At 43.0% G+C, this 27,193-nt stretch overlaps 1 protein-coding gene and 1 long non-coding RNA gene across 4 annotated transcripts in view; one reads left to right on the forward strand and one right to left on the reverse strand.

The window, feature by feature from the left end:
• Nucleotides 1-7,417: 7,417 nt before the first annotated feature.
• On the forward strand, nt 7,418-9,858 carry LOC115041945 (uncharacterized). Its single transcript, XR_003840652.1, has 3 exons — nt 7,418-7,457; nt 8,491-8,607; nt 8,714-9,858. It is a non-coding gene; the product is annotated as an uncharacterized LOC115041945 (long non-coding RNA).
• The window catches only part of lnx1 (ligand of numb-protein X 1), a 30,272-nt gene continuing 12,173 nt past the window's right edge, over nt 9,095-27,193 (reverse strand). For 2 of the 3 annotated variants that reach the window (XM_029499867.1, XM_029499868.1), the window contains 9 exons: nt 19,570-19,823; nt 17,779-17,934; nt 15,839-16,047; nt 15,335-15,751; nt 14,008-14,142; nt 12,271-12,448; nt 11,035-11,281; nt 10,164-10,322; nt 9,095-10,078 (listed from right to left, as the gene is read on the reverse strand). In XM_029499867.1, coding sequence (XP_029355727.1) covers nt 9,943-10,078; nt 10,164-10,322; nt 11,035-11,281; nt 12,271-12,448; nt 14,008-14,142; nt 15,335-15,751; nt 15,839-16,047; nt 17,779-17,934; nt 19,570-19,823 — 1,891 coding nt within the window. In that variant the 3' untranslated portion in view covers nt 9,095-9,942. The remainder of the gene's footprint in view (nt 10,079-10,163; nt 10,323-11,034; nt 11,282-12,270; nt 12,449-14,007; nt 14,143-15,334; nt 15,752-15,838; nt 16,048-17,778; nt 17,935-19,569; nt 19,824-27,193) is intronic. The other variant, XM_029499869.1, reaches the window with a different exon arrangement.

The following is a 27,193-nucleotide window of genomic DNA, read 5'->3' on the forward strand; positions in this document are numbered from 1 at the left end:
GAAAGACCTGGTTACTCTGGTTTTTATGGCATACTATGTTTGGACTTACAAATGATGGGAGGCAGATCATTTGGATGAGCTTCACACATATACACAAGTGCACCTTCAGCCCACTCGGAAGTTTTTAAACTCAAAGCGGGTGTGAGTGTAAGACACATGAACAGGCAGATCCAGATAGATCCAGATCAGTAATATGCCTTCCATCCGTTCCTCATGGGTTTGTGAGCTTGTGCTGCATCTTGACAATGAGCCATCACTTCAAACACTTGGAGAACAGCTGTCCATTTGAAAAAATGGCTTTGATGTTATTATAGACCTGTCCACTCCATTTTTTCTCTTCATTGATTAATCTATATTTACATTTACTTTTCCTTTCCCTGTTTGGTGGTGTCAGACTGAATGACCGATGAAGTGTTATAGCTGAATGCATTCAGCGGGAAATGGTTACCAGCAGAGATACTATTTTACTATCTTTAAAACATTGGATTATGTCACCATTTTCATTCCCATCGCATAAAGTCAAGACTGAAAATATTGACATTTAAGTATAGACTTTGATGGATTGTTATCTAAGTGCAAATGCATGATTGACATAATCATTCCGTTTGAATTCTTTTCAGTGGACAAGCTAAAGGATTTGATGATCCGTCATCTTCACCATACCCATCTTCATCAGGTAGAAATGTTTTTTCTTAAGTCCACTATATAGGGTTTCTAAACAGCTTCAGCTTGTGTGTAATGATGCATGTTGCTCCTAGATATGGTACTAGTTTAGTAGATTCCTCCAGTGGAGTCAGACATTCTAAATCTAATACAAAACATCTCCCTACCATACTTCTTAATGGACTGGGCTATCAGAAAACCCGAGTATTTCAATAGTACGAAGGAAATCTATGATTTGTCCTACTTGTGGACCTCTTTCACAGACCAATACACATTATTGTCTTATGATGGTTTGCTTTCACTGTTTCAATCAGATGATGCAAAGCTATGTAATTCTTTATTTTCAATGGAAAATACTTGCTGTACCTGTCCTATATATTCTGTTTGAGGCTTCAGTTTGTGTGTAAAAATGCTGTTTGAAAGAATGTTACAGTGCTGCTCTGTAAAAGTTTCATTAATCTTGCATAGCATGTTTTTCACAGGAAAATAACAGCATAAATTTCCATGGTGATGATGAAATACACAGAGTAAATTAAACTGATGAAGTTGCCAGCCCTCTCTGGTTATCCCCAGCTACATGTCACGCATAGCTCTGTTCTCTCTCATAGGTGTATCATCTTTAATCCCAGGGAATCTCACCTGCAGCGCTGCAGTGCTTAACACTGCCAAACCCTCGGATTATATGGCAAGGAGTGACAAGGACAGGGACAGAACCAGAGTGCGTGACAGTAAAAAAGAAAGTGAGAGTTGTTTCTTTTTACTCAACAGGTGGGTCTTAGATACTTAAAGTTATTAATACTAATCAATCCATAGGTCAGTTTATTTAATGCATCTTATTCTCATGTCTACTTCCATTTTGTGTATGGTGACAAAGAACTGAGCAGCCTCCCTCTGCAGTGGTTAAATATAAACATCTACTGAGCAGCTGTGGCCTTCTGCATTAGATCCTATATAGTATATATATCCAGTCAGAGTTTTCTTTTCAGTATGTGTGTGTTTATAGCTTGCCTTTCTATTTCAGTCAGTCACAACAGTCTGATTACCAAGTTGCCAGAGCTGGATAATATCTCAGCATGACTAAATAGTCTGTCTAAACATATAGACCAGTGTTAATCTCTGTGATGCTGTAAAATCAAACTCAACAAATTTGTATGAGTTTTTCAGTATGACGAGTTCTGAATAGGTGGCATTTTCCTCATAACTCCAGCTGATAGGTATAATATAAACAGCTGTGACTGTTGTGAGAGAATGTACAGCTGTTGTGAAGAAAAAGACTAATGTGACAGAAATAAAGACAATTGCAAGGCCTGGATAAATTACTGGAGCTTGGCCTGTTCTTTCCAGTGTCTTGTGGTTGATAAGAGCCAATCTGATTTCCACTCCAATTTACAGATTGTAGCCTACTACCCTACTGTCATAATGACAGCCAGTGTGTTGCCAAGCTAAATTGTGCCCTACATTTCTCCTGCACACTCTGTGTTGACCAGTAGCTACTTGTATATTTAATTATTATTAACTTAGGCAACTGCCCACTGTTGCAAATCTCTCCTCCTCCTTCTGAGGGACCTAGGACTTGTAGACTTAGTGCAATATGACAGAGTGACTATGACATCTCACTGTGACAGAGTATTCCTTGCTAACACATTTACATGTGAAGTACAAGATACAGGATATTCTTGCCATTGCCCTTGATGAAGGAACTGGCCTCATTTCAGGATTGGGAGTCATTCAGTAGCCTACTTATTGGTCCTAAATAGTTAGAACTAATAATATATGCAATGCAACTGAAATTTAGACGCAAATATAATAATTCAGGCAGGACCTCTTAAATCAAAATCGATTAATTAAATCAATCACAAATTTAATATTTGACATCGTAGCTCTGTTGTGGGGCCTCACATTTCATATACATAGGAAAGGCTAGGTCAGCTGGCCAAGGGTGGGACTGACATGCTGATCAGCTGATGTGGGCAGGTCTAGTTTGATGGGCCTGCGAACCAGAGTATAGTGCAGCCTGACTACATAGCTTGCCTGAACTAAAGCCATGCTCCATTTTTACGACCTGTGTTTGTAGTTACAAAGGCTGAACCGCTTTCAACAAGGAATTCTGATGTGAAATAATATTGGTGCTGTTAATTAACTTCCATGAACATAAGTGCAAAATAGCAAAAAGGACAAGCTGAAGAGGCTTTTTCTTTTCCTGTATTTGTGGGCTTTAAATGCCTGGATTCTGGTTTGTTCATGGTGCTCAGAACAGTCCAGGTCAAATGAGGACAGCTGGACATGGGGAGAGCTGAGAAGCTGTAAGCTAGCTGCAGAAGATTGAAATTACAGGAATCACATGTGCGTGACAGACACATGGGAGGATTGTCTTTCTTTGTATTGATTTCTTGTAATGTCTCTGTCACAAATGACTATTTCTGATTTCAATGTGTACTGCTCACACCTTCTGGGCTCTGATGATGTAATGAGCCTACATTCAGGTCGCATGATTACACTATGCATCTCACACACACACACTCACATGTGCAGCCTACGTGTTTTCTGTTACATTGATTTATGATTCTGCTCGAGAGTATTTTTAGACTGTTACTGGAGGAATTCATTGTTAGAATGTGTGGGTAGTATGAAAATCATAAACAGATTGAGCCTTCCATGGTTGTTTGCTGGCCAGCCATGTTATTCATTTGGCTGTGAATGTTGAGTACTACTATGGATTTGTGCTACTGATGAAGGAACTGTGCTTGATAGCTTACATGTCCTGTGCTGAGTCATTGTGGCAGGTGAGCCCCCAGGCAGAGTATCAGCTGTGGTTGTCACTGCGTGCATTGGATTTACTGCCACTATTAATTGATTCAATCAGCCGAACACTTGCATTTTCTGCCTTATCCAAAGGGACCGATACACTGTGTGTTTTCACCCCCACTCTTCTGCCTCCTGAAAGGAGCGCAGGCTATGTAGATGACTGGCCATTTGGTGAACAGTTGTCCGCACCAAATTCTAGGTCTTATCATTAGCAGTAAATGAAACCTTAGTATTTTTCTCTGGTTGACACACTTGCATAAACCAATGGGAGGACACAATAACAACTTTTTCTTGGCCTATTTCAATCCACAAAGCGTTGTAAATGTAATTTAAATCCCCGATGGTTGTTTCGATAATTGGTTGACAAGAGTTTCCATATATAGCCCAGTGAGTTTATTGAAAAGGAAGTGGGGAGACCCCAGCATGATGAGGAGATAAAAACAATCATTGATATTCAGCTTAAACTCACACTGCAAATGCTCTGAGGTTTATTTTGTTGTTAAACAGTGGTTTATCTGACCCCAAGCATGCAAATTTGAGCTTTGATATTTCAGAACACTAATTACATTGCAATAGCATTTTACAACCTCAAACAAAGGTGGCCCAGTCCATGAAGCCAAAATAAATTAGCATTAATGCACAATAGCATGATTTCCTTTCTTAACAGTATGCAGTTGGAATTGAAACAGGTTTCAAAAGTCTTGCATGCCATTTTGAAAAAGCTAAAGCAAAGTTGTATCCTCCATTCAACTTTGATGTCTTGTGATGGGGAAGAATCACACCATTTCCTTTCCAGTTAGACATTAAAGAGGACTAGCTTGATACAAATTGCCAGTTCCATTCTGCCATTGGCAAAAAGGGGTACAGTACAGTAAAACCTGCCATTTACTTGATGATTTTCCACAGCTGCTTTTGTATCTGATGCCACTTTTATCCTGGCTTCAGGGTTTGTCTTTGGGCCCGAACATTCTTCCTTATCCATCTGTTTTTTATTTTTCCCCTCTACCCAACTTTTTTAGTGCTAAATGTGACACTTATTGCCATGCGCCCAAACTTAATGCATGAAGCTTGTCCTTGTGGAGAAAGAAAACCTACTGTCTGTCTGCATTCTTAAATATACAACATCACTGCCATACTATCCTTTGCATTTGGTCCTGTTTTCCTTGCCACTGAGACCAAGCAAGTGGTGACATGAAAATGTAAACATCATGTATGATCATCTCATGGGGTATAGCGGGGTGCTCTTGCAGGGGGGAGTGGGATTCTCTTGTAGGTACCTCCCACTTCTTCCAGAACAGTTCCAGAGGCCCCTGTAAATCTCTAACCCTAACCCATACCGCAGCTCAAACAGGGAGAAACCGGTTGAGGCCTGGGGAACCTCTCGGTAGGCGAAGAGCAGAAACGGCAGCCAGCGATCCCAGTCCTTGCCCGTGTCACAAACTTCCACAACATCTTCTTCAGCATCTAGTTGAACCTTTCAACCAGACCATCAGTCTGTGGGTGGTATGGCAGAGATGCCCAGTTGCATTTGGAAGAGCTGCATCAGTCTGGAGGTGAAGTTGGTCCCCTGGTCTGTCCCACTCTGGAAAACAGCTGGGCCAGAGCACACAGAACAGTGGAAGCAGTGACTGTGCGTAGGTGAAAGGCCTCTGGGAAACAAGTGGCATAGTCACACACGACCAGGATGTTCTGGTGACCACTGCTGATTTCCCCAGAGGGCCCACAATGTCAATGGCAATTCAGCAAAAGGGAGTGGAGGTGACTGGTAGTGGATGCAGAAAAACACGGTCAGACTTGTGGAGAGTGCATGCGGTGCAATACTTATGAATGTCAGTGTACATGGATGGCCAATAAAAGTTTGAACTGACATGGAGATAACATTTGTGATGACTGAAGCGGCTGCACCATGGGAGTGTGTGTGCGCAGTGCATGACAAGCGATCTACAACTACCAGGGCCTACAAAGCATCGGTGATCATCCTCAACTATGTACAGTACATCATGATCAGCAATGAGGAGCAAACTCTCTCCTTGTGTTGACCTTAGCTGCTTCTCAAAGTGGCGTTAGTGACAGGATTTTCTTGGCCCCTTAGTGCCACCCTCACAGACTACTGTTAAGAGGACACCGGCTTTTGTCTGGGCTCGAATGATCACAGGACAAGAAACATTCACATTTACATTTACTTCCCCTGTCTCCCCAGTCTCCGTTTTCCCCCAGCCTTTCTTTCACATGCAGAGAGTCCATCAATACAGGTAAGTCCCACCCCAGGATGGCATCAACTGGCAAGTTCTGTACCACCCCAACCATCAACAGCTTTGGGGTAAGGATGCTTATCCCCATGAACGCACAAAATGTCTGCTGTAATCCACACTGCCCACTGGCACCAGAGTGCGCTTAACCAGGGACATAAAACTTCCAGTGTCCAACAGAGCAGTAACCTGCTGACCATTGACAGTTACAGTTGCGCTGAACTCTTGCATCACTATCCCCGGTGGACCCCCTCCCCATTTAGTTTGGGGTGCATAGCAGGCACCTGTGACCTTAGTTTTGCGTATTGGACACACAGAAGCTCTGTGGCCTGGCTGCTGGCAGCAGAAACAAACCAAGTCCTTACCCGACTCGCGCTGGTTTGGGGCAATGCTGCTGGCACCTGGAACCTCCCGGCTGGTCTTGCTCCTGGCCAGCTTGGGCAGGGGTGGCCGGAATAACGGTCGTGGCACTGTATTGGTAGGGTGGGTAGCTAGACCTCCTCTCCGAGCATTGAGATACTGCAGAGCCAACTTGGCTGCCATCTGCCCCTCCGCCGGCTCATGCCCAGGTCCTCACCTCACTAGGAAGAACTCGCAGTAGCTGCTCCAGGATAATGGCCTCACCAACCTCGTCCTTGGTGTGCTGCTCTGGCTGAATCCAGCACCAGTAGAGGCCCTTCATGTTTTGGAAATGCGTTCAAAACGCAACAGATAATTTTCAGTGTCCTCACACATCTGATATGGTGGAATTTTTGGCTCTGTAAAATGCCTCCATTCTGGCCTTGGTGGCTTGGGCTGCTACTGAAGTCCTGGACCCGGACAACCGATGATGGTATACTTTGGTGGCCACGCCGAGGTGCTGGCGGTGGTAGATCAAGTCTGCGACTGGCTGCAGTGAGTGTTCTTGGGGTTGTAGCAGGTGGCCGATTTGGAGTAGGCGGTGCTTGGACCAGAGGTGACCACCTGATGAGTAAGTAGAAGAGAGGTCCTCAGGCCGCGTTACTCTGCCAACAGCCTCTCCTCTCTCCTTTGCTGTGCTGTCAAAAAGTCTCTTATCATGGACACCAGTTTTTCCCCAAGTCCATCTGTCATTGCTGTGGCCTCCTCCTCCTGCACTGTCTCCCACACTCCCTCTGCACTGGTGGCTGCCCGTTCATCCTCCTCTTCCTGCTGCTGCTGCAGCCTTCTTTGCCGGGACTTCAGTCCTGTGCATCGTGGAAGTAAGATTGCTTTTTTTCCAACCAGCCATCCTGCTTTTAATACCATATGTAGCGGGGTTCTCTTAGCACCTTTCAAAAATCAGGGACAGACTCCAAAGAGAAAAAACCCACAGCCAAATACAGGTGAATCCAAGATATTGCCTCCTCTGCAACCAAACCAGACTACCCTACCTGAGCTGAAACCGCACCTTATAAACCTGAAGCCACTCCCCCCAGGCATAATAATACAGAGAAAAATACAATACATTCAGCCTTTCTTCAAATGAAGCATCAACCTCCCAGAATACATAAACACAATAAACATGGAATAATTACATACTCTAAAATATTTACTTAAAACCCTAAAGCAGACACATCTATAGAAAACTAATAGATTGGAGGAAAAAAATCACAGCTACGTGAGTCGCGTGACCAGAGAAACTCGCGATGCTCCATTTATACCGGAAGAAAAGGGCGGTCCGATTTGGCCAATTCAAGAGTCCCGGAGTCCCGAGGCAAACCTTCCACACCTCTTTGTCCGGTAAGTCGGTGTTCATGTATGCATAAAAGAAAAGCAGAGAACTAAGTGTGCATCCTTGACTGCGCTTCTAAACAGCGGGGAAAGAGGGAAAATGGAGAGATGCGCAAGTCCTTTGTTGAGACAGAAAGGTCGCGGGTAGTGGGCATTATTTATGTGTGTGCGCACTGCCGCTGTCAGTGATGGGTCCGCTCCATCACATGGGGGTGAACTTTACTTCCACTTAATGCTGCTATCTTATTTGCTTAGGTATCGCTTCAGTTGTATTGGTTCAATTTAATGGTGTCAGAGCTATGCTGTATGTTGTGTTTTGTCTCTATGGTGAGACACAAAATCATCAGGGTGTTGTGGTATTGCCCACCTTGACAGGCTTTGGCACTACTGATGAATAATTGTAAAATTGTAAAATGTGAGAGAAACTTGCAACAACTGTTCCCTAAGGCTTTCTCTCTTTTTCTGTGCCGAGCAAGTGAATAGTAATAAATACTCAAGCCATGTGTGAGCTTAGAGTCTGTATAAACTTTGCAGTATATGTACCCATTACCTATACATATATTGCCTATACTATATTTTTATAGCAGCTGAAAGAAATGCCTTCAGTGTCATGGTAGTTAAATGTCAGAAAACTGCAGAATGTCTGCGATGAGGCCATTTGGGAGAGAGAAAAGTTGTGTTTTTGTACACTACTGATTTCAAAGTTATAGTTAAGGACAAGAGTAATGTGTTACTCATAAAAGGGGATGAACATGTTCTCTAGAGAAACATGACATCCTTGATATCTGTCATAATACCTTTTGAAAATCTAACAAAACACATTATTCAAAACTGGAACAAAATGGAAACTAATATCAGTATGAGGGAAAACTACATTGCTCACAAAAAGAAATTTAAGGCAAAATTAAAACATTTGTTTTAGTCTACTTGTATTATAGTATTTTAAGAACATTCATTAGTCATTAAGAGACAACTAATTTTTGTGTGTGCATATATGTCTGTACACATGCACAAATAATGGTAAAATGTCATATGTTTTCAGTGGAGAGGAGCAAATCAGGCACAGAGACACTGTGGGGCGAGGGCACAAAAACCACAGTTTCAAAGGAGTCAGTGGAGAGAAAGGACGGCATATACAGAGAAAGAAAAGCAACCAATGGTAAATATGACACAGGTCGAACTGAGAGCCAAACGCATTAAATGAAAAAAGGACTGTAAAAGAGCAAAATCATAATGTGATTGTTTGTCGTCTATGTCTTTGACAGCAGTAGTTTTAGGAGGGAGGATGATGAGGACAGGGAGAATCAGACCAGACACAAGCACAAAAAAGCCAAAAGAAATAGAAAGAAGGACAAGAAGATTTTCAAGATGTCCTCATCTGACCCTGGGAGGAAATTAAAAATCGACTAATTCTATCTTATGAAGTAAACTGCCCTGTGGCTTGTTGGTATGTATTGTTAGCAAACATCCTGCATTTACCTCTATAACAATATGTGTTTAATATATGAGAGGAACTAGAGATAAATATATAGCCCTGAAAAGCTTTTATGTTTGTACATATTTTAATTGTTCTGATACCTTTGAATGAATCTGTGTGAATGCAAGTTAACTTTACTTTTAACAGATTCAGTTCTTAAACAGCTCTTTTTTTTCAATGACTTTATTGATCATTTAACCAAATATACCATCAGATAGACTACACAGGCCAAAGTGTGACAGACAGAACCACAGTGGACGGGCCCCAGACCGTCCACTGATACACAGAAACCAAGTCAGTTTTTTTTTCTCTTAAAAGTAAGAAAATTAGTAAGGCCTCCACAAAGTCACCTAATTAAATATTGTGTTTAACATGTTATGAACACATTGATCCTTTAATTTTTTTATTTGTATATTTTTCTTGCCAGTGGTTTAATAATTCAGCCATAGCTTCTGAAAAAAAAAAAAAAAGAATAAAACCTCAACACAGACAACTACTTGGCAATGTGTCCTCATGTCAACAGATGAAGATGACAACCACTGTCAGTCCAAACAGAATGGAGCCTACATTTAAAGGCCATACCACAAACAAACAAAAGAAACATATTACAAGTGCTTGGATGAGTTTTTTTGGACACCCAACATTTACAGAAAAGAAATAAGTCCAACTTAACGCATACCCTAATATATAACTACTGGAATTGGCAACGTGTAGTGTCTCCTTTCTCTTAACCCCCCCCACTCCCAAGATGCTTTGCCAGATAACCAGATAACGCCCATCATCCTAATTAGAGGCGGCTCATGCCTGGATACTCCCAGCTCAGCATTCTCGGAGGGGCAAGTTAACCTCTGGTAACAATCCAGTCTTTGTTTGTCCCTCTCCAAACTCCTGGCAAAGTCTCCGCAGTGCATCAGAAGTGAGACATCCATACGGCTACAGCACTAGTCTAAGCTTCTTCCACAAAGCAAGCTTAGGGTGGTCGACCATTGACATTCCTCGCTCAGGCCTGAAGAGGTGTTACAGCAGGCTGCCTGGCCAGGAGACAATAGTCAGGGTGATTCTGCCCCGCAGCTCTTTCAGAAGGCGCACCAATGCTGTGTGGGTCATCCCCCAGGTACTCTTCCCATTCACCTCGAGCAAGATATCCCCACACCTGCACAAATGAAGTTTGTTCTTGTGGTTACAGATGGTTTGAATATTTTTCCACATCAAAATTAATATAACTATTGGGTGAATACCTTATTCGGCCATCATTGTAGGCTGGCGTCCCCTCTACGATAGAGCGGATAAAAAAAGATTGATTGCAGTTGACCTCCTCCTGACCTCCTACTATACTGAATCCCAGGCTGCCCGAAGTGCTCCGCCGCAGGGCGATGTCTTTGCAGCAGTAGAGATGCCTGCATAAACCAAGAGACAAATCTCTTAATATATATATATTTATATATTATTATTTTATTTTTTTATTTTTTTCCATTCATGCTGAGTAAATGCGGTGTGGCTAGATTTCCAGCTGCTAGCTGATTTGAAAAATAAAATAAAGACCTGGAATTTTATTTGTAGGAAGGGTTAGGGTTAGGTGTTACTTTTCTTCCCCGAAGATGTGATGCAGAAAGAAGAGTGGGACATTTATATAAGTCTCATGCAGATGGCCCAGGGCTCAGTGAAAATGAAATTCAAATCCTTTTTACTTGTAGAACCAGTCTAGACTACATTCCCACGATGGCTCAGAGCTTAGCTTTTACTCTTAATCAATCCACTGCTCAAGGAGAAACACCCTTTTATTTAACTTTAAGCAGCAGCAGCAGGTGTTTTCACTGTCACCAGGTCATTGTCTTGCTGACAACACATCGTTGGAAAAGAAATTCATATGCTAAAATCTGAGACAAAATGCTTATAAAATGGTGGTGAATATTTAAGATGAAAGTAAGTTCTGAAAGTTTAATGAGCATTCTCTCCCAGATGGCTGTGTCAAAATTTCATTTGGTACCAGCTGGCAGAGGTCAGGGGGCCTGTGTGGGGGCTGTACATTATTCTGGGACTAGGGACTGTAGTGGAAAAAAGTTTTAAAATGTTAAAGGAGTGGATATGGGGAAACTAAGGGATGCCAACCTGGGTAGCTGCAGCCATGACACCCACAGTGGGGAGTAATCGTCATTGGGCAGTGGACTTTTGGTGCTATCTGTGGGTGAGGGGGTGAGACAGGGCGGCAGTGTGCACTCTTGCAGGCTTTCATCAGGCGGACGCATCTCCAGGACCTTGAGCACAACAGGAGAGGAGGTGTTTTTCAAATTGGCCACAGCCTCGCCTCGCGTCACCCCTGTCAAATCCACCCCATTCACGTTAAGCAAGATGTCGCCTGTGGGAGAGAAAGTGGACAGCTCATCATCCGCCCAGGTTTGCTGCCCTCATAATAGCTTTTCAAGAGACCTCACAGAGCAGGGACTCATCATCTGCTTATTTAATATTCAACAACCTTCCTGCTAGAACAAAAAAGGATGGAAACCAAGCACCACCTGTGCTTTAAAAAGCCTCCCAGTGATGAAAGTGGTGCAAAGAAAAACAGACAACATGATCTAGCTGCCCTGGAAGCATATGCAAATACAAAAGAATTGTCATATAATACACAAGCACGGTGCATAACAACACAAACAGAGACACCTGTTGCAGATATGTTGCCTTGTATTTGATACGAGGGTTAATATGGTTATGTTTTAATATGTCTGCAGTTGGAGTCAAAAATCTTTTTATCCTCACCTTTCAGTTGTATAATAGGTACATCAAGACTGCTGCTATTGCATCCTGTCATTTGTGTGCTGCTATCAGAACAGACTGATTTCATATCACAAAATAAATAAGTACTCTACTGATTCTCCTCTGGAATATATTAAATCCAGAGCACTGTTATGCAAATGTTTGTTTGTGTTTTTGGTCAAGTGTGATAGAGCCAATCTGTGGGGCACTGAACCACAGCAGCACCATTGAGCTTTCTGCTGGATGAATAACCATCATAATGAAGCACAGTGTTCACCTCAGTGTTCATCAATCACACTGTCTGTATATATAAGGTGTTCATCACCAAGGCTAGACGCATGACAGTCTGCCCACCATTTTGTAAGCTGAACTGTTTTCCAAAACAGTAACAACTGCACAAAACAAATCCTCCATTCACTGTATGAGTAATTATTTTCACCATGTGAAAATAATTGGAACATAGCATCTGTGGAATGAAACATGACATCTGTGATAGTATAAAAAAGACAATTAATATTGAGATAATTACAGGATTGAGCATGCAGGTGTTTCATAAAAAGAGTCAACAGAAGGTCTGTGAGTGAGTCATTTTACCTTTGCGGATAGAGCCCTCCTGTCCCACTACTCCATCAGGGTCCACATTTGTGACATAGATGGGGAGGTCCCATCCTCGGCTTGACATGCCCCCTGCGACTGTCATGCCCAGGGAGTCATATGGTTCCTTAGTCAGAGTAACTGTCTTCTCATAGCAGGCTGGTTTCTGACAAGAGTCCTTAACAGAGGAGAGGAGCAGACCAGTAATGGCGTTTAAAATATGTATAAAATGATTCCTGTAATGTGCACTGACCTGATGTATGCTAATAATTCTAACAGAAAAACAGCTCAGTTCTTAGTACTAACACTGTTCATGCACTGTCTTTCTGTGTGTATACTATTCTTATAAACTCTATAATTCAAGATGAAAACATGACATGAACTCAACTTACATCAAGGGAACCTTCTGTAGTCCACATAAACTAATTATATCTGAAGCACCACATTTGCATATCATTAATGGTTGTGAGACCTGCGATAGCCCCTTAATGGTAAGGGACTTCATATGAAAACCAGCCGTGTCATGCGCAGGGACTCAAATCCAATGACATAGACATAGTTACTAAGTAATGAATGACCTCATTAGTGCACCAGTTATGTTAAATACATGTCGGTAATATGATTCAGATACGAGGTGTCTTTATTCAGTATTCATGTTTGATACACAGGAACTGATTACTTTACAGACGTCATGAGATACAGTTTGGTGAACAAGTCCCTTTGTGGGAGACAGTGAGGTTTTTTTTTTCACTTATGGTGAGCTTGTGAGTCAGACGGGGGAGAGCGAGTGGAGTAGTAATGAATAACACATGGACACATTGAGGTTGATGGGATGTAGCTTGTGCTGTTTTGCTAATGTGCTGCATTCACACATTTCTGCAGCGCTCACAGGAGGAACACAGTTGTGGTCATATGAACTACCCCAAGGCTTGGCACTGAAAACTGTCCACACTTAATGCCTTCCTAGAAAAAATGCAGTTGTGTGTAGTAGTGTGTAAGTTGTGTGTTGTCTACTATTCTGTGGTGCACTTACTAAACGTGACCAGACACCTATCTTTGATGTTATATTTTTCTCCAGCAAAAAAGTCAATGCTAACCAACACGAGTTGCAGCAATAAGGAAGTAATTTAACACGCAGAGGCCTGTCAGTACAATAAGCATGAAATGTCTGGCTTATCTTCGTATTATGGCCTTGAAACAAGGTGGAACAGCTAGTGTGGCGCTGTTCCCATTATATCAGGGAGGACTTGATCTTGTAGGATTTTTCTAAGACCCAGTTTTCCCTTGTATCCAATGTTAATGCTACACTAAGTGGATTCTGGTTGTCTGAGAAAACAAAAATATCAATGTTGTCAAAATGTCACAATCTTTGTGAGATGACACGTTTTCATATATATCTATATATATATATATTAATTTTCCAATGAAGATGACAGTCCAGGATCAAACTTTATGGCGGGAGAAAGAATAACAGAAGATTCTTTACATCCTGTAGGGCAATGGGATGCATTTTTAATGTGTAGTGAATAAAAAGATGGCTGATGAAAACGCGACAGCTCTGTGAGACGAGAGGACTATTCACCAAACTGGGTGAATGACATGCCTCATAATACCGCCATGGATCATTTGCACCTGAAAGGGAATATTTATCACAGGACAGAGAGAAGGTAGAACAAACACTTTTCTGCATATCGCCACTGTTCTTGTCTCTTGTGTATATCTGTGTGTGCTGCTCACCAGCAGTGTTTGCTCTATATCCACAGGGGAATATGGTGGAGGACCATCCATGCCCCATGGAGCTTCTTGTAGGATGTCTGGGGTAGGCAGGCAAATCTGACGGGACACTATGAAATGGACACGCTCCTCACTTGCCTAATGAACATTCAGGAACAACAGAAAGTTAAGGAATGAGCTGAAATGATACAGAGGTAACAGAAAGCTCCCACTGCTGTATCTGCCTATTATGGGGCTACAGCTGACTGCAGTTCAACTTCAAACAGCTGGTTGGCAGATTGCGTTGTCTTCAAAGTGATCCAGGTTTTTAGATTCCCTGTTTTCAATCTTAATGCTAAACTAAGCTCACCATCTGACTAAGCTTAATATTTACTGAAAAGTGGGCCATTGAGCAGCTCTTCATCAATGCCCAGCCTGTAACCAAGCTAACATGTTTATGTGCTGTCTTTCCTAAAATACCGCCCATTAGAGACTCACTTGTAGACAGATTTGGAGCATTCAAATCTGTCATCATATCTAGTTAACCACTAGATAAACAGGAAGAACGAAAAAGGAAGATTGTTTTTGTTGTTTTATCATTATTTTATTTTGTTCAATTTCCAATTTGGCAGAACGAGTTATTTAGGAAGAGGTTTTCAGTAACCTCCCACCTACCAGGGACGTCAGTCTTCATACTGATCTGCCAGTTAAGCGTTCATTCACACATTCAAATAAAAGTGGTTCAATAGACAGACAGACTGCTCTCCCCTCTGAGATTTCCCCTGTTGTCTGTAGCACAGAGCTGACTCCTGAAATAGCCGGTCCAGCCCATTATTTCCTTGGTTAGATTAATTTAATTACTTCCCTGCCAGTTCTTAATCTCTGACAGAAAGTGCCTGCTCTGAGAGGCCATGTAGGCTCCACAGAGACCCAGAAGAGCCGATCAGACTGCCCAGACAGGAACTGAGGGTCTCGAGACCCTGCAGAGTCAGCAACAAACACGTCACAATTAACCATGATTAATAATAAACACACCACCATTGACTGGCATTAACCATGAACCAGAGGCAGCTGCATGGTTTGGTCCATTAGGGAATCGCCACAGTTAAACACCATTAACTGCAGGGAGTGCAGACACAACAGCACAGTACAACACAATTAGCCTGAATCACCACAATTATCTGGAATACCTAAGAGACCCTGACTATGAACAAATCCCACTTGTTTAGGGTGAGCGACATGTGGGCATTTGAGTGACTTTCTATAAAATACAACGACATGCTTAAACAAACCAATTAGCCGAAACAAGGTGTAAAGTATAAAGACGTCCCCTTAAGCCCTTCAGACTGACCTGGATAAGCAGGGCAGCATGTTCTGGTGCTCCGTAACGTAGATCGTGCCTGTTGATGGCCAGCACGCGGTCACCAACACACAGCTGTCCGTCACGAGCTGCCAGGCCGCCCTCCAGCAGGTGGAAGATATAGACCCCATGTTCCTCTGGTCGCCTCACTAGCTTAATGCCCAGCTGCTCATCTGGAGTACTTTTATTCAGCACCACATGGATGCTGTCATCCCTCAAGGGATGGTGGGATAGGCTGTTAGATGGGAGGCCCCCGGCCCCATCGTGGCCGTGGCTGTGGCCATGTGAGTGCGAACGGTAGCGATGACGCTGTTCTCTGAGCACAGTTAGTCGGAGGAGTTGGCATGGCTGTTTAAGGGTTGCCATGGCGTAGCAATGGGGTACATTGCTGATGTCAATACCGTTTACCTGCCAGGTCAGCAGAGATGGAAATGATATTATAAGTCTGAAAATGTCTAATTTGCATAAATACTTCTGGGCGTGTTTTCATGGTACCTTCAGGATCATGTCCCCAGGCAGCAGGCGGCCATCCCGTGCAATGACACCTTCTCTGTAGATGTCCTGGATGAGGATGCGAACCAAGGGGGTCTCATTGCCACCGACAATGCTGATGGCCAGAGGATCTGAGGGGTCCGCCCTTGTGATCTTAATACTGGTAACTTCACCGTCAGGGATTAGGTGATGCAGCTGAGGAAGAGCCAAAACTAGAGGAGAGGATAATAGAGACGATTTTAATTGTATTGTACAATGACTAGAAAAAAATTGAGAAACAGCCAAATACAACAGGAGAGAGAGTGGGAGGACAAGAGAGTGTTGCAGTGGGAAAGAGAGACACATCGAGAGAGAGAGAGAGAGAGAGTGTGTCAGACCGTGTTGGAGAGGCTCAGCAGTGGAACCAGCTGTTTCTACTCCCCCAGGTTAGTAAAAACAAACTTTTACAAGCCAAAAGGGAAAATTTACTTGGCTGATTATCCTGCTTAATGTTTGCATCATTAGTCACGTACATCTGTAGCAAGTATGCTTGTGAAAACCCTCAATTTCAAATTTCCATCAAGTTATTCTTTTGGGTGGGGAATATAAGAAAAAAAAAGAAGCACACATCGGTTTTGAACTGTGAACATGTCAACTGGAATATGTTTAATCGGGAGATCAAAAATTTTAATTTGCATTTGGAGTCGTATTTTTGTTCCAACGCTCAGTCCACACACCGGATTCTGACATAACTATAAATGCACCACTTTACTCCAACCAATAAATGACAGATATATGTATTTCTGGTCTTATTTTCCTTTGGTTGTGAAAAAATGTGTGTTTCAGTGTGTCTACCTCCATGGCCTCAGTCTACTCACACTGCACTTTCTCCATTCCAAAGTCAATATTTTGTCTTTATCACAGCACATTGCTCCAAGGGTGGAAAGCACATTAACACAGAGACCAGCAGCTGTTATGTAACCCTTCCATCTCTCCATCATACACCCTCTCAACCCATGCTGTCATTTTTCTTTAATTTCACCCACTCTATCCCTACTATAGTCCTTTTCTTTAACAGTTGTTTTTTTTTCTGTGTGCGTGTGTATCTGCGCTTCCCTCCATTTTTTTCTTTTTTTGGACCTATCTATACTTCACTCTCATCCTTTCTGCCTATCTTTGTCTCTCCAGCCCCAGGCAATGAATATTTAATCTATCCTCTCAGCCTCCTCAGTGATGGCCTCAGAGAATAATCTAGTCCCCGATCATTCGTCATCCGTCATTCTTACGCAATACCACAGCCCTTTTCCTCTTCTCAACACGCTGCATTTCTTCCTCAACATTCAGCTCTCTTGTACTATATATGTTCCTTTTGGCCTTGACATGCTGTGGAACTCATGGTAAATACATCTACATTACATTTTCTCCTCTTCATAATATTTTATAGATTAATCATGTCAAGAATGCCGCACTCCCCGAGGAATACTTCATCAAGTTTGTGTAAACCTGTTGACCCTGTATGTTTTGGAGGGAGAAGAGGAGGAAGATGAGGTTTGGAAAGGAGAAAGAGGTGAAGAAGGATGGGATTAAAAGAGGGGAGGAACAAGCAGTCGAGAGGTGATGGAGGATGTCAGTGACCCCTGTTTCTATCCTGTGTCCAAAATGCCTGAGGCTACAACTATCCCCCATGAGCCGCCTCAACTAGTGCACCAGAGGACTTATGCAATCAGCACCTAAATTATTAAAGAAACATATGCTACAGTTATACTAAGCTGAACATCACGAATACACACATTTGGGAAAGTGCATCCACAGCGAGAACTCTTTTGGGAACCCTCTTCAGAGAATTGTGAAGTGCAGACTCAGTCAGATGCAGATTCAATCAGGGCACAACACAAATTGTACATTACAAGTGTGAATATGCAGACTTTAAAAAAAGTTAGAGATGTATCAAGCTTGATTCATACCTTCCTGTGGCACAGTGGCATTCCTGGCATTGTCTCTTTCCTCAGATGTCTCATGGCTCACTGCGTTGCCACTCTTGGTCCTCCGCAGGACACTGAATGCCCGGTTCAACCTCCTGAACGAGCGGCTTCTTACTGTGGACCGGTCAAAATTTCTGACTGCAGAGAGGAAAGGGGGGCACTTTAGAGATTACCTCACCCTCAACATGCCTGGACATGTCTGAAACTGACTGCTCACAACCAATCAAATAACTTCTGAAGCACTGAACTGACTTTTACTGAAGACAGAACAACAAAAATAAGAAGAACTCTGTAGATGTGTTGCTGCAGACACCAGTAAGACTGAGACTTGAGAACGACCAGTTTGTGTGTATGTAACCACAACTTTTCTTGCTTATCAGATGCCAAAATATTGCCCATTGCTGCATAATACAACATACAACAAGATTTTACAACGTTGGTTTTCAGAAGTCTTTCACACCTTCTATTTGATAATGAGATAAACAGTGGAATTACATACAGTTTCACATTTATTTAGTTGGCCATCATACTTTATTTCACTGGATTAAAGGTAAAGTCCCTTTAATACCCCACAAACCCACAAAGGCGGCGAAGAACAAGATAAGTAGCAAGTGAGGATGCACCAGGCTGGCTGTTTTGCCACGATACCACCATTTAGAAATTTAATTCTGGGAAACATGTAAACAATATATTTAAATCAGTTTTGCATCTCTGCACTGATATCCTGGAGCCTCCCGTCAAGAATTTTCTGAAAGGTTTTATTTCTCGACCAGCTTTTCACAAGCCCAAATGGATGGAAGAGACTGATTCCAACCGGTGGCTGTTTAATTAATAAACTCAATCTTGCTGAGTATAGTTACATAGTTGTGCGACCACAACAGTGATATAACACACCACGGACTCAAGTAGCCAAGTTTAAAAGAGACCTTTCCAGCCACTCTTGTCTGGCACTTTTCTCAAAAAAAAAAAAAAGGTTTCAGGAGGCTGCAGTGGAGAAGCAATGATCCCAGCCTGGCTGCACTAAGCGCAGGGCAGCAAGCCTCTGCATTACCCCTCCCTCCTTCTGCGGGTCCAGGGAGATGCAAGGGCTCCTGACAGCCACATTATTCTTTAAAAGCGCCAGCCGCTTCTGGAGCTGACAGCTTGTTCAGCAGTAGTGGTGCTCATGGTGGTGGGCGCTCAGTCGGCAAGGCCTAAAGTGCTGGTGCAGCGTCATTTGGTGTCCCCGCTGCCTGTGTGCTCATGTTTGTTGGAGGGGGCAAAGAAACACTCGTGACTGTTTCCTAGTTTCACAGGTGGGAGAACTGCAGTCACGTCAGTGGACATCAACACAGGCTTGTATTGGCTATATTTAACCTTCCTCTCCACCTTTACTGCATAATGTACCAGCCCTCTCAGCGACTTTCTCTGCCTGCTTCTCTTTTGTTTACTTCAAAGAGAGATCTTATGGTTTGGGGAAAACACAAGGCAGCAGAGCTAATTGGTAAAAAGGATTTTCATCTGACATCATTAAGGTAACAAACAATGTAAACTTGTTTGTGGCATGTGTTGGGAGTCTCCATTTAATATATGTTTGACGGTGGCATGTGGTTTTGACTGGGAGATTGTGCAACTGTGACTAGAAAGCGCTCTACTCTCTATTGATTTTCAATCTGTCATTCTGGCAGGCATGTGCTCCCTCTGGTTCTCTCTCTCTCTGTCATCAGATAATTTCAGAATAGCCTCACGCAAGACTGAACACGACCACACACAAACATGTGTTAGCTCACTCACACTCACTCTTCTTGGTGCTGCTTCGGGCTGCCAGGCTGGTTGTACTTCCTGACTGACTATTGTCCTCCATGCTGGGGTCGAAGGCGGGGTTAACCAGACCCGGCTCATCTGACAGGAGGGCCACAGCGGCGGAGGTCGGGCTGTCGTTGGGCAGCGTGGCAATGGTGAGTTCTGATGTGCTGTCAGTGCATTCGCTCTCCTGTGAGCGCCGCTTCCTGTCTGCCGAGAGCCCATAATGAGATGCCCCTTTACACCTACACACAGGGGTCAAAAGGTTAGTCATCAACTCACATTATACAGTTATTGTGTTCATGAAATGGTGACACGTGGTTTGACACTGGCGAAATACTGTATTAAACAACAGGATGAGGCATTGATGGGGATCATAGCACCATACAGCATTTCACAGCAGACTGAAAGTCAGCCAATTCATTTCAACATTCAAGGAAAAGGTCACATTGTCAAGACTAATGTGAGCAAATTTGAGCATCTCCTCCAGCCCAAGGCTCCCCTCACGCTCATCTCTGTCTTCTCCTGTGGGACTGCCTCACTCAACGTCCGCTTATCTGACCTTAACACAGGACCTCCGTAAAATATCAGAATAAGTCAAAACATCAAATGTGGCAGAATCTATTTCTGAGTGCTTAAGCTTAAGCTTCCCACAGCAGCTCACTGAGAATGTATCAGGAGTGTCACATTTACTCTTGTTCAGAGTGAAGAGGAAATACCCCTGTCTGTTGACAATTGTGGATCTTTTATTGGGCAAGTTTTCTATGCACCTCTGAGCATTAGCACCCGGAGAGATGACTAAACTCAAAAGAAAGGAAACGCTCATTGGCGGGGAGAGAGGGTGGGCAAGTGACAAAACATTTGAATATAAAACAGAAATGATCTGAATGGTATCAAAAATTAATCCCATTCCCAAGTTCCAGTTTCTTGCCCGATGTTGTCAACACCACAACAACCAGAACACATCAATGCAGTCTCTCTCGCTGTTATACAAACACATACACATGTGCTCATGTATGTGTGCCAAAAAAGGCTTCTCAGACTGACAATATTAGATTGAGAGTGTTTGATTGTGAATTAGAGATATAAAGGGCCACAGCGCAGTATTGCATTTATGTGGAATTTCCTCTATGTGAACCATAAAGGCTTGGAGCTGACACTTGGTCAGAGGCAGGAATAACTGGTTTGTCTCTTCGGCTGTCTCAGAGGAGCCATTAGTACGAACATTAACTGGGTTTTAATGAGCTGGATAAAACCCAGGCTCTGCTTCAAAAGTAGCTCAGAAAAATAAGACATCAATTCTGTGATGTAAGACGAGCCACTGAATCTTGTACGGGAGATATTAAGATAAATGGGGTGGAGGTGGCGAGTACCAGCGAAGCAAGATGGTGGCCATCGCTGCAGAGCAAGCAAAATGAAGCCACCACAGATGTGGTAAATATCAATAGCAATTAGTTAATATGGGCCATATTTATGTTTATTTTTAGTGTTATGATGGGAGCAATGGTATAAGGGTGATGATGTATGATATAGAAGAATAACGTTTATCAGGCGCAGGTTTAGGTGGATGGATGGAACAGGAATATGACATATGAGAGGACTTTCAGTTGCAGAAGTAAGAATTTATGTTGTTCCACCATGACTGTTTTTCCAAGGCAATTATGTTGTTGTTGTTGTCTATTGTCTTTGTATTAATGACAAAGACGATGTCTAAAGCACCCAAATCACAGTCTTTTCCTAAACCTGCCCCAACTAGTTTTTGTGGCTAACCAAGGAATGCGGGAATGATAATCTCAGTACAGTCTGTGTGTTTATTGGAGCCTACCAAGACAACCAAGGTCTGGTAATCCTGCAGCTGCAGAAGGGGGACAAAGGTTGGAGGAGAGGTTGGTTTTCTACCTGGTACAAAATAACCGTTTTTGTTTTATTTTATTATTTATTGCTATTGCTATTGCTATTGCATTTTTGGATCATCTGGCACTGGGCACTGTCTAGAGCTCTGGGATCACATTGGCTCCCTTGAAGTGCCACATCACAAGCAGCATTTTTATGTTGATCATGCACTCTGTCCGTTTTTCATAGGCAAAATCATTTCAGTGTGAAGGAGGCTCTATATCTCACTCTATAGCTGCATGTCAGGCTCTCGGTTAGACACAGTATTACACTAAGCTGAAGCACCTATTGATCTCACTCTGAGCTGTGTAACATAGAACCTGTTGTGTGGTAGTGCCACTGTGAATTAACCTTGTTCATTAAGTCCATCAAATAAACAGAATGCTATCAGCCATGCCTGCACACAAACATAGCTCTTAATTGAGTGAAGTGCTTAACCAGGGCAATATTTCAATCAAGGAGGGGGGTGTGCGGCAGTACTGAGGATGTGAAGCCCCTCCCCCGCTAACCGCACGCGCACGCACGCACACCCACACACACCCACCCACTCACCCAAACTCCTTTGGTAGATACTTGTGTGGCACTTCTGGTCGCTGACTACATGCTGACTTTGTGGAACTGAAGCCTTCGACAACATTCCCCTGTTTTATCATGGTTAGTGGAAAATGGAAAACCACAGTCAGTCAGTGGAGATGTGCAAATATTCTAGAATACAGGCTCATTCAGCTACATACATCTCACAGACCACCCAAAAATAAAAAAAATAAAAAATGTCTGCCCATGTATTAATGAATGCACACTACACAAGGCCTTTGACAGCCTTTGGACTGGCTGTCTGACTGTGGACGACGTTAAATTCTTCATTTCTGTGACTGCAGAAGGTGGATAAAGACAATAAAAAAAGAACAAGAAGAATACTATATGTAGAGCTGTCCTTTGGTGCAAAACAACAGCTATAATCACAGATATACTTACAGAAGCACGCAGCCTCTGTTTGGTGTGTGACTGCTTTATTAGAGGCTTTTGTCTCCTGCTAATTAAAATCTCCTTCCTCCGAGTAATAAGAGTTACAGCTGCTCAGACTTAATGTTGGGATTTTACTGTTAAAGGGTGAAATATATGCTGTCTGACATAACAGCCTGGGAAGCGTGACGGAAGACCCCTCTCTCTTCCTCACTGGGGTGGTCTCGTTGCTTTGGAGTCAGTGTAAGCAAGCTAATTAAGTCTGCACAGCAGAAAGGTGCAGCGCTCCTTAAAAACATCCATACACATATTTTACCTTTCTCTTTTTCTAAAAGACATTAACTCATGTTCAACGATAGAAATGCTTATGCAAAGCTATCGTTTATATATAAAGGATTATCACTGAGCTTAGAGGACGCAGCACTCATTAACACCACAATATCCTTGTCTTGGTGACCACAGCCTCAGTTATCGCATCATCTCTCTAAATCCTGGGATGTGTCGCGGGATAAGGGGCCAAGAAATTATCTTCATCAGTCTTCCCTCTCCCTTCTGTCTTCCACTCTCTTCAATACAATAACAATTACCTGTGATGCGCCCAGAGATGTGGTGGTCGTGCTGAAATGCCCCAGTTGTGACAAACAGTCTCGTTCTTGTGAAGTGAAATAAACACCAGCTCACAACTCATCAAAGCCTGTGAGATTCTCCAATCCTCTTTAGGGGTGAGTGGATTATCCTTACTAACCCAAATGCTCTCACTGCTCTCTGACTATCACGGACAATTGTGTTGGACCACAATCCGCACACAGTCCACACTACCTCTGCTGAACTGACAATTCCAGGTCAGACAGTCAAACAGGAACTGTGCTGAGCCTTCACGCATATTTTCACATGCTGCAGCTGTGCAGTACATTGTTGTGATGCAAAATGGCTGTTAATGCAGTGTGGGTACAGACAGTAGACCTGTGAATGACCCACAATCTCTTCTTGCCTCTTCCTTTAGAATATAGAAAAACCAGCAGTTCACCCTCCTGTTGAGTTCAGACTACAGCAGCCAACCGAAAACCCAGAGAAAAGGAAAGAATCCCAGCTTGCACTGAGAACCCAGCAAGATTTTTCTCATAGAGGCTGTTGAGTACATGTGTGCGTGATATATATGAGAAAAGAAGGAAAACGTGAAATCATGTTAAATAAAATATGGGAATACATAGGAACAGTCACTCTTATCTCTTCGTTTTCAGCACAGAAAAAGCTTTTTCCTGCCACACTTTAATTTTCTGAGACAAAATGCCTGTGGACAAAGAACAAATCAAAAAAAAAAAAAAAAAACCCTCTCACAAATCATATGAAAGGGTATTCCTTTTTACACTTAATTTCTTTCAAATCAAATCAAATCAAATCAGATTTATTTGTATAGTGCCAAATCATAACAAAGTTACATCAAGGCACTTTACATATAGAGCAGGTCTAGACCAAACTCTTCATAAAATGATTTAAAGAGACCCAACAGATCCTCCGATGAGCAAGCACTTGGCGACAGTGGCAAGGAAAAACTTCCTTCCTGCCTTCACTTCAATGTTGAAGCAAAAATTGGTATAAAATTTCAATTTCAAAATCCAAAACATGTTATAGACACTGGTTTATTATTGTTATTATATTTCTATCTAATACCGCAATTAAGGATTGAATATGCGTCTGTCCAAAATACCATCTGACTAAGCCATATAAACAACAAAACAGACAACAATGCCCCAAAAAACAAAACAAAAAGCACTCTGTGGAAACAGCTGCGGTTTGTAAATCTAGGTAGCTAAACAAGACTGCTGGTGCACTGAATAAAACATGTCTCCTTGATTAGCTTGATTAAATTAGTACAATAATTACTGCTTTATTACACACGCACAAAGTAAGGCCTGGTTGGAAAGGAATATGTGTGTATGTGTGTGTGTATATGCGTATATATAGACAGACAGAGAGAGAGGAGGAAATAAAACAAGAGAGGGGAGCGAGAGCGACGTAAAGGCAGAGAAAGTAATCCAGTTAATGATGAACCAGAGGAGTGTTAATCAGAGGATGCGCTTGGTGTGTCGGTTGGATCTGCCTGCTGTGAGGAGTAATCCCATCTGCTGCATGACGAGAGGCTGGGGCTGCAGCTAGAGGGGACACTGGCTGCTGTGGTAGGACACTTTAAACAAGCTTGTTCCCAAAGACAGGCTGCTAAACTGAAGTAGGAGCTGGGATTTAGTTGGGCGTGACTTCTCACAGCATTTGGAGATGAATGCACCCACAAACCAAAAAGTGAAACTGCAACACAGCCCACACAGCGCATAAATCGTGCCTTTGTGTTTTTACTTTTCCCATTGTGCTGCTGTGCAGTGAGCAGTAGCCCGGCGGATTTGGCACGCTTCATGTGTCTGTGCCTTCCAGCAGCCGGTGTCGGCCGAGTCAGCCTGTTAGAAACAGCCTAAACTCTGAGTCATGCTTTCTTTACCCAATCAATATGTGCTATCATCAGTTGAGCCCTGACCTCATGATCAGACTGGAAGGATATTTATGCAGAATTTACTGTGTCAGTATCTGGTTTCAAACAAGAGGGCAACGTCTGAGAGCATAGGAAGTACCGGAGCTAATAGTTTCACTGCTCTCTGAGCTGGATGTCAGTGCACATATCTCACATGCCCCCCTCAGCTGTGCTGTCTTCTCCCCCTGCGGTAAAACACTGTACATTTCTCTCACTGAGGTATAGACAGCTCTAACTGTAATTCCCTGTGGACGGCACTGCATGATCAAAGAGAATCCCCTCTAGGCTGCTGTCCCACATCGCGCTTGGCACCCTTTTGGCCTATATTTCTAACTCTATGCCACATTGGCCCTTGGCAGTGTCCAGGTGTCTTTAAGTCCACATTCCATGGCACAACTGCCTGACAGTGAGCCAGCAGCGGTCAGCACAACCCAAAGCCCTGGCACTCAGAGCGGTGCCAGGGCTTTGGGTTGAGAGATTAACTTGCTGCTGGCTCCCTGCTGTGCAGGCCGGTTGTGGAAGCCCTGCTGCAGACAGGAGACAGTTGAAAATATTCCACGTTGAACATGTCGACCTTCAACAGTCGCCAGAGGCAAAAGATAACACGCTTATTTTCACAAATCACTTATTGTCGGTAGCATGTGTGAGGTCACTGTGAGGCCTGGGTGTTGATGCCACGGCTTTCGGACGAAAACGTACAGGTCTCGAGCCATTCAAGTGGCTCCTCCAGACACAGCTGTGGATTTCTGCTGACGCAACTGAAGCCAAGGCTGATAAAAGCAGACCTTGGACAATCAGTGGAAGCTCTGTGTTCTCAGAATTTGCGCTTGGGTGGATAAAATCACGTTTATGGTTACTAGCTTGGTCACACATCCCTCACCAGCACCTTCTCTCTCTGTTCCTGGGATCTATACTTATCTCTCAGGTATACGGGGTGGTACTTCAGATTGGAGGTGACATTATGCATGAAAATCGTGTTGATTAATCTTCCTTTCTCCCTGATGCATCAAGCTTCCATAAATATCCTAGATTCTGTTGCTCTTTCTTCACCGCTCTTGATAAGAAATTCCCAAACAGCAAGTCTTAGAACGTAGGACACTTGATGTAAGAGCTCCGGCCCATCTTTAACCCTTGTCAGCATTCTGACAGTAACACATTCCTTCTGTGCTGTATTCCTGCTTTAACCCAAACACATCTGAGAGGAAGGCACTGCTTAAGAAAACACTTTGACCTCACTGCTCTCATGAATTTTTGAATACATAAATAATTCTTCTGTTCTTTTGTGACTGTATATTTGCACTTGCATTCAGCACACTTCAATAATACATAACACAATGTGTTCTTTGCCTTGCCATTGTATGCAATTTGTTTTGTTTTAAGTGTGACCTGTAGTATGACACGAATGTGTTCATGAATAGCTTCGCTGTGTCCTCTACATGTGTCCTTGCCTCCTGTTTCCTTTCATATCTGATTGTGGATGCTTTGCACACTGTTCCTGACTGCTTGTCTTGTAGACTCTGTCAACCTATGCATATAAAAGTTGTCATGATGGAGTTTCTGGTGTAAATCCCATAATCAAATAATTAAGATGATTTAATGTCCTCCTATCTCCTTTGGAAAGCAGTGTGAGTGTTCAGAAGGATGTAGGCTGTTAGCCTGATTTTTAACTCTCAGCCAATCCCCCCTTGGCCTCTGCTGTGTTTCTGGCCTGCTTCAACCAGACAGGGAAAGTGGCCTCTGCTACAGAACAGGGATTAATATTAAATCCAAACAAAAGTCTAATTAGTGAAGCCTGCCCCTCACTCAGAGCAGATGTGCGGCCAAAGAGGGCACGGCGTGATGCGCCGCCTCTGACTTGAGATGGACCCGGCATAAACTAATGACTGGTGTTGTTCAGATCCAGCGAGTGTGTTGCAGGCAGGCGGGTGGTTAATCCTGTTAGGATGCGTCCGTGCTGAAGATGTCTGGAGCACTGGGGCTGTGCGCAGCTCTTTGTGATCAAACACCTCCTAGATGAGGGCTGAAAGGACGGAAGCTAAGCTAATCATAGTCTTTAAGACATCTCAGACCAAGCCCAGAAATCAACATGGATTAATCATTAATGCTTTACAACACTGCACTATGATTATCAGGGTTGGCGGAGGGAGTTAGCAAGATCTAATGGTCTGTGAATGTGTGTCTCTGTGTGTGTGGATTTGAGTTATAAACTAGCATAAAGAATCACCATGGAGTTTCTCT

The sequence above is a fragment of the Echeneis naucrates genome, chromosome 4 (assembly GCF_900963305.1).
Source record: "Echeneis naucrates chromosome 4, fEcheNa1.1, whole genome shotgun sequence".
NCBI classification, from domain to species: Eukaryota; Metazoa; Chordata; class Actinopteri; order Carangiformes; family Echeneidae; genus Echeneis; species Echeneis naucrates.